We start from the raw sequence: 8,524 nt of genomic DNA, 5'->3' as shown, positions 1-8,524 counted from the left end.
TAACACTTCCAGCTGTGTGACCCTGGGCAAGTCACTTAACCCCAGCCTCAGGAAAAAAAAAACAAAAAACATTAGGGAATGGGAAGAGGGAAGAGACCAGGATGGTGAACACCTAGAAGTCAGGAAGTAAGCACATTTTGGAGAAAAAATAGCCACTTGAGTTTTTAATATGGCAAATTGGTGTTGCTCACAGGAAATCCAGGAGAAACTGTTCCAAAGAAGATTAAAAATAGAGGTCGGGCAATTGGATAGAAATTGGGTCTAAAGATATAGGTTTATGAAATTTCTTCCTAGTATTTCTATTTGAAGCCATGACAATGGTTGAGAAAATCAAGGATGGAAATGAGGAACACAGAAAGGAAGAAAGAGAAAAAAGCCAAGAGTCAGACTCTGGAAAAAGCCAAAATTTAAGGAGAGTCAAAGGAAGAAGGGCCTTGCAGGAAACTGAAGAAGCATGGCTAACGTTGTGGGAAGAAAGCCAGGAGAGTGGCAAATAGCAGGGAATTTTAAGAAAGAGAGAATGAAACAAGGAGGGCAAGAGTGACATGAGTGACATGAAATAGCTTTGGTGTTTGGCTGTCACTGGTGATGTTAAAAAGAGAGACTGTAGGAAGGACAGAGAGAAGAACCAGCCATATTGTTGAAGGCTGATGACTCTCTGGAGACCCTTTGGGTTAAAATAAGGAGAAGGGGGAGATGGCATTTTAATAGCAGAGCAGGGCCAATGTTGTCTTAGAAGCAAAGGTGCTTGAGAATGTTGTTTAAGCCAGAGAAAAAAAGCATAGGAAGAACAGAATAATTTGAAGAGAAAAGGGGTGAAGTGAAATGACAGGAAAATATATATTAAACAAACCAAAACACACAAACATATATATATATGTGTGTGTGTGTGTGTGTGTGTGTGTTTGTGTGTGTGTGTGTGTGTGTGTGTGTGTGTTATGTGTGCATGTATTAAACAAAACAAAACAAACAAACCAGTGACAGTTTCTCAGCCCCTTAGGAAGAGAAGGGGAGTGCTGAAAGATCCGGCAAGCTTCCATTCAATCTGAGATATAGACTCAATCACTGACCAACTCTTAGCTGGTGCTTTAGGTCCCAGGACCTTGGAGACAAGTGTGACCAGAAGCACAGGAGGCAGGCTGGAGGAAATCCATGCAAGACAAGTCTGCTACTTCCTTTCCTTGGGCATGTGGATAAGGAAAATAACTGTGGATATCCCCAAGTATTGCCATTGTGTTATCTCCTTGTAAGAAAGGCCCTATGTGACTCCTGACCTCCGTCTGGTCCCTCTTTATTGACAGGATATTGCCGGTTTAGGGTAAGCACGAAAACCACTTTATTTTTCCCTGTACCCAAGTATCTTGACTGGACTGTAGCCTCTCCCAGCATAGAAAAATGGCTTCACTTCTCAGTGTAAATCACATTTGTGGTGTTCTTCTGGCTCCCATCTCAGCAACTCTTTCCCCCTTGATCAGGTTTAAGCGATGAATGAAGAACATTCAGTAAAGATAATATTCCCAGTATGGTGTTAAGGGATGAGAAGACAAACACAAAAAATAAGATGGTCCCACCTTTCTGGGGAGAGAGCCCATCAGAGATATGGATAGCAGCAAAGCCTTTGGGATAACGCAAAGGCTTCTGGGAAACATTACTTCAACCAATGAGCTTACTCCTCCTAGAATTCCTAAGGTGTAAACTCCCTTTAAAGGCCCGAACCAAAGGTCTGAGCCAGAGAACTGTCAAGTCAACCTGAGTTCTCACCTTGTCACTGTCCAGACAACTGAGTTCTCACCTGGTAATCCTAACAGTTAGGGACAGAGGAGTTGAAGCTAACCAGATGGCAGGCCATGATGTGGCGGGATTGTCCCACCACAATGAGGTGGACTATGGCGGATGTCAGCCTTGATATCTTTTTATCCCTATTCACTCTTGGGCTTGTCCCACTTACTCTAGCTTGCTCTTGTCCATGCAGGTCTAGGTTCCCAGTGAGAAGCCACTGTCACCCTGTGGTAATACCTAACTTCAATCATAGTTCTATAGGTAGGTCTGCTATGGAGAAATACAGTCATTTCCCCCCATGACCACCCCCACCACTCACGGCTCTGACTCTTGACCTCTCCCCACCAATCCCTCTCCAATTTACATAACTGGTCGCTCACAATGTAACACATCACACTGGGCAGGTATAGATATTACCCATCAAGTGTTCTATGTACCCAAAATACCTTCCCACAATAATAGGAAGTACTGCTATGATTACCCCTCACCATCTGACAAATGAGTAAACTGAGGCAGAATGGGTCACACAGCGAGTGTTTGAGGCATTTTAAAATTCAACTTTTACCTCATGATAATAATTGTCACAGGATAGTTAGTGACACATTTAATAGAGTACTGAGCCTAGAGTAAAGAAAACTCAAAAAATTCAGTTTCAGACACTTGGCTGTGGGACCTTAGGCAAGTCACTTCATTCTGTTTACCTCAGTTTCCTCATCTGTAAAATGAGCTGGAGAAAGAAATGGCCAAGCACTCTGGTATCTCTGCTTAGAAAGCCCCAAGGGGATCATGGAGAGTTAGACGTGACAATCATTGAACGATAATAATGAAAACTGGCACATATTAAAGTGATGCATAAATACCAAATATATCACAATTTATGTGCAAACCTCAGTCACATCTTCCACCAGTGTCCTCGGTCACTTGGTCACATCTTCCACCAGTGTCCTTGGTCACTTGGCCACATCCTCTACCAGTGCCCCCATTGTCTGATGGGAAGGCAGGGCACACACACAGGGCAACTTTCTCAGGCAAAGCTCCAAGTTTGGAGAAATTCCCAACTCTGGAGGGCAGCTCTCTCTCTCTGCTAACTGCTTGTCTGCTCTTCTCATCACGCGTCACCTGGACAATCCTCTTCCATTCTTTAGCCCGTGTCCACAAGCTTTTTCAACTTAATCATTACTTGAGAAAGGGCATTGGGAAAGTGAGCATTCGAGGCGAATAGCAGTCTCCTATAAATCACCGAACGAAGCTGTCAGTCACCCAGTCAGTAAACATTAATTAAACACCTACTGTGTGCCAGACTTCAGACTGGCTATCTCTGGTCTATCTAGGTAATTAAACATTATCTCAAAAAGAACTATGACACAAAGCAGAAAGCTTTTTCATTTTCATACCAGAAGCTGGCATTTAATTTTGGCAAGATGCTTTACCAATCTTATCCTGTTTGATCCTCCCAACAACCTGCAGGTGAGAAGGGGGCAGGGCTCAAGTGTCTTGAGCAGGGATGCAGAACCCTTTAGCTGGCTCATTCTCAAACCAGAGGTGCTGGCAGAAAGGGGCACATAGGGGTGCTTTACCTCTCTTCACCACGAGGGGGCATCAAAGAACACTACTTGTCAATGGAACCATCAATCACTCAGTTTAAGACTTCTGACAGTTGATGGCTCTTTGGGGTCACCATTGCTTCAGGACATTCTTTCTACACATTGCTGTATCTTTCATTTTTATCCCAGATTCTTCTTATCCCAGCTTCCTACCTGTTTATGGCAGGGGCCAGAGCTAGGGCGCCCTTGGAGATCCATTTTTCCCTTGAAAGCAAACAGTCCTCAATTCCCTATAGAACTGATAATCTTTAAAAAAAAAAAAAAAAAAAAATCTTACCTCCATTCCCAAATGTTTCTCTTTGTGTCTCTCTCTTTCTATTGGTCTCTCTTACCACACGTTTTTTTTTTCTCTCTGTCTCTCTGACTCTCTTAGGTCAGTGACGTAGGAGTCACCATATGGTGACAAAGATGTTTGATCTAGAATCAGGAAGATATGATTTCCAATCTTGCCTCAGACACTTCCTGTGTGACCCTCTCTGCCTCAGTTTACTCATTTGTCAAGTTATGGGGGTAATAATAGCAGTACCTGCTAGAATCAGGAAGATATGATTTCAAATTTTGCCTCAAACACTCGCTGTGTGACCCATTCTGCCTCAGTTTACTCATTTGTCAGATGGTGAGGGGTAATCATAGCAGTACTTCCTAGAGTTGTTGAAAGGCTAAAATGAGATATTTGTAAAGGATTTTACAAACCTTAAAACACTGTATAAATGCTGATTCTAATTATTATTGTTTTATAACAACACTAACTCCAACTCTAAAGTCTTCCCCATGATCTTCCAACTCATTGTTTGACCCTTGATTTATTTCTCTATATTCATGTTTTTCAAATAAAAAAAAAGATTTTTCCCTTATTGTTTCCTTTAAATCATTAAGCTGTCTACATCCTATAAAGCATTGTTCTATATCACTGACAAGATTTTTTGAAGGCTTATTTGTGATCCACAATTTATGTACTTCCCAAAGCTGCTCAAATCCCCTCCCTTTTTTTTAATCAAGCCATGGTTCTCATTTTTTCCCACTCCTTTCAGTTATTAAAATGTTTATCTAAAACATGAAAGTGTGTTACATGATTTAATACTAGCTACACCACTTTTTCTTCCATTAAAAAAAAACAACATGTCTCCATAAGAAGTAGCAGTATTTTAAAGGGGTGGTATATTATTTTGCACAGAGTGAGTTTCCTTTTGGAGGCAGAGTTTTGCCATGTTCAGTCTGGAGTGTAGAGAGGCAGCAGATTTCAGGGTAGAAAATGATCACGCAAAGAGAAGGAAGCCATGGAGCACTGAGATCTTGGACATATGTGGGGCTTGCACAGTCCTTTTACATGAAGAAGACCTGAGTTCAAATTCATACATTTCCTGGCTGTGTATCCTGCAAAGTCACTTAAACTTTACCTGCCTCAGTTTCTATTTAGTGAAGATAATAATAACACCTGCCTCCCATGGTTGTTTTGAATGGCTATTGAGATAATATTTAGAAAGTTCTTAACATAGAGCCTGATATATAGTAAGCAGCATATAAATGCTAGTTCTTGTAACTTTTGGAGCAAGGACACATATATCCAGGTTTTAATATGTTGTTAAAATTATGAAGAGATCTGGAGAAGGCTGTATGTCTTGGGAGCAGAGATGCCAGTGGGAGTAGAGAGACCAAGCTAGAAAGATCCATGGGAATAACCTGAGAACATGATGATATTTCCATCACTTGAGTATCGTGGGCTTTCCAGCCCAATACGTCAGCTCTGACATGGTCTGAATGACATATTGGTATTCCTCAATTAGTTAAAATCAATTTTGCCTTTTATTTTAAAGCCAACTATTCCATTTTTGATGAATATACCAGAGAAAGCAGTAAAATATGATTTTTTGCTAATTGTAACAATTTTAAAACTCACCTACTTTTATTATGCTTAATAATAACTAACATTTTTAAACTATTATTTATATATTGCTTACTATGTGCCAGGCATTGGGCTGAGCACTTTGTAAATATTATCTCATGTTATTTTCACAAGGATTCTGGAAGATTGGTATTATTATTATACAGATTTTTAAAGTTGAGGAAACTGAGGCCAATGGAGTCTAAGGGACCCAGCTAGAAAGTGTCTGAGGCTGACTTTAAACCTCTGGTTCCAGACTCAGTACTCTGTCCATTGTGCCTCCTTCTTGTTCCAGATTATGTTCCTGACTTATGTTCCAGCATAGTGCTCTGAGTGGTACATAATTTGAATTAAATCTCCAGGACTTACATAAGGGAAGAAGAGTCTCGGGCTTAGAATGAGGAACATTTGGATTCAAATCTTGCTTTTGACATTTACTATCTATGAGACTACAAGGAAATCCTTGAGCATCCAATGTCTCCCTAAGACTTACTGTGTTCTAAATAACAAAGGAGTATCAGTCACTACTGTGTACTCCATCATCCGGACCATACTTCCCTCATATACTGATTGCACGCCTTGGAACGTGTTACAGCTCTGTTCTCCCTCCTTCAGTTTGCCACATTACAGAAAATAAGAGTGGCTCGTCTCATTTTCTTCTTTCTCCCTATTTATGTTTCCTTGTTTATTTTCACGTCATTATTATTTTTTTTTTTTACAGATTTGGGCCCAGAGAGGAGCTACGCTTATTCCATAAGGAAGGCCTACTCACATGCTGGGGTCTCAATGGCTAAGTCCTACGTCCCCACTCGAACAGAGACTGCTAAAATGTATGCTGTGGATACAAGAGTGTGACTCTTCCTTCCCTCTGTGAGACTGTGCCACCCACGGCCCCAAACCCAGTCAATTTAACCAGCTTGCTAAAGAGACATCCAGTGAAGTGAAATTATTTTTCCATTTATGTGGTCAAATGAAAGGAATGATAAGGTCATTGGAAAGTTTGACCTAAAAGCCTCAAGTAATCCCTCTTATCTTATTTTTTTTTTTTACTTCCATCCATTTCCTTCATTTCCTTACATTTTCACTCCCTTTTTCATTAAAAAAAAGAAGGAAAATCCACTTTAGCTTCAGACCAAGTAGCTCTTAACTTTGACATGTGCTTGGAATTTGTCCATCGGCGTGAGAAATGATGTTTTAGTGACATTAAACAGAACATCTTTTTAGAGAAGAAAGCAAAATAACCTCCGCAAAGAGCAGAGATTAAGATCTTAGCGACTAATAGGCTGCCTTCTTGCTCTTAGTTCCTGTTGGAATCTCGGTTCTGTGAATCATACAATAACTATGAAAAGAGATAAATCAGGGCAGCAAATGCATGTCCACAGCTGTCCCCTGGCAGAGGAAAAGCTGGGCAGCTGCGTGAAGCTGCCGTGGTGGGAAAGTGAAGATGAAACACGTTCCCATCCACATGCTAAATGGTCGTTTGTGTCAGAAAAGGCCACGGCTCCCACTGACTTTAGGAATAACAGGCAGAGAAATATGGTGTATTTATGCCCCTGCAGCTGTCTGAGAGAGTGCTAAGGACTTGAACCGAAGCATCCTGACCAAGACACAGAGTTCAGTCAACCTGGGGTTGTGCTAACCGGGCCCGCTTTTCCTCAGGAGGAATGGCTGCTTGGATGGTCCTTCAATTAGAAGTCCCCGGGTCTAGCAGAAAGAAAATTAGTTGTTTCTGCTCCCTTGAAATGCACAACTATTCAGAGGAAAGTTCTATGTCTCATGCAAAATATTATTCTATTTTTGTAAAGTGCATGAAATCTTAAAGTAAAGTAATCTTAAAGTCATGGATTTGGTTATATGCATTTTGATGATAAGATCATGATGGATTTCCCCAGAAGTAATTGTGGCTGAATGGCAGCCAGAGGAGTGGACACTATGTCTAAAATAAACAAACCACACATGACGTCTCTGTTTTCCCTTATGTTTTACCATCCACGTGGTTTTGGGTGTAAGGGGAGCATGCAGGTGGTCGCTTATGGGAGAGCCGTAAGTATAGAAGCTAGGAGGGACCTGAATGATCTGTGTCTACTCTCCCACCCAGACCTGGTAGACGGGGCTCTACAGTTTCAGAAGAGGTTTGGGGTATAAGGGGAGCATGCAGGTGGTACCTTGAAAGAGAGCCGTAAGTATAGGAGCTAGGAGGGACCTGAATGATGTGTCTACTCTCCCACCCAGACCGGGTAGATGGGACTCTATGGTCTCAGAAGAAGTTTGGGTTGTAAGGGGAGCACGCAGGTGGTACCTTGAAAGAGAGCCGTATGTATAGGAGCTAGGAGAGAACTGAATGATCTGTGTCTACTCCCCCACCCAGACCGGGTAGATGGGACTCTATGGTCTCAGAAGAAGTTTGGGTTGTAAGGGGAGCACGCAGGTGGTACCTTGAAAGAGAGCCATAAGTATAGGAGCTAGGAGGGAACTGAATGATCTGTGTCTACTCCCCCACCCAGACTGGGTAGATGGGACCCTACGGTCTCAGAAGCTGAAGTGAGAAGACCTAAGTCATGTGGTGGATGTGAGATAGGGCTAGAACAGAGTTAGCCTCCTCTGCCACCTGCCTCCAGATAACTAACTTCAACAAAGACTCTGGAAAACTAGAAATAAAAAAAATCAAAATTAAATGTCTATTGAATTAGAGTTCCAAGAAGTGCTTGAAGTCCAAGATGCAAGAGAATCTTTTGTAGGAAAGATCAAAGTGACCCTTTTGTAATAACATATGAAAGAAGGACGGACTTGCAGGGGAGCATGAGCAATTTTTTTCTTATCCTTTCTTGAAAGCCTCTTTTTTGTGTGTGGATGAGTATGCCGGAGAGTGACGGTGACTGTTGGAGAGGACAAATGACCTAGGGCATTTTCTCACCAAAAATGATTTTTAATAAGCAATGTATTTTCTAATGAGTTTTGATTGCTGATTTTCTAGGTGAAATTGTTTTTCTCAAGCATCACATCTTAGTGGGGCCCAATGTGGGTTTGGGGCTGTGTCCATGCTACATGTAAGATGTACAAAACTGGGGAGGGGAAGGAGAATGTCTCCCTTTTATTCATCTATTCCACAGCCAATAAGAAGGCACGTTGCATTCTTATAATTCAAACCTCTTAGTGATGAATGGTACAGGAGCAATCATAGGTCTCCTAAGTGTTTTGCGAAGTTTGCTAACTCTGCAATGACTCCCCCAGTTCACTTTGGCTTTGGTAGATTGGATCT

At 41.6% G+C, this 8,524-nt stretch overlaps 1 protein-coding gene across 2 annotated transcripts in view; it reads left to right on the top strand.

Moving 5' to 3' along the window:
• The window catches only part of CLDN16 (claudin 16), a 34,360-nt gene extending 27,137 nt beyond the window's left edge, over positions 1-7,223 (top strand). For both annotated transcript variants that reach the window (XM_074297874.1, XM_074297875.1), the window contains exon 5: positions 5,987-7,223. In XM_074297874.1, coding sequence (XP_074153975.1) covers positions 5,987-6,120 — 134 coding nt within the window. In that variant the 3' untranslated portion in view covers positions 6,121-7,223. The remainder of the gene's footprint in view (positions 1-5,986) is intronic.
• The last annotated feature ends 1,301 nt before the right edge of the window (positions 7,224-8,524 follow it).

Source organism: Sminthopsis crassicaudata, chromosome 3, assembly GCF_048593235.1.
Source record: "Sminthopsis crassicaudata isolate SCR6 chromosome 3, ASM4859323v1, whole genome shotgun sequence".
Taxonomy (NCBI): Eukaryota; Metazoa; Chordata; class Mammalia; order Dasyuromorphia; family Dasyuridae; genus Sminthopsis; species Sminthopsis crassicaudata.
This window is presented reverse-complemented; position numbering and strand designations above follow the sequence as displayed.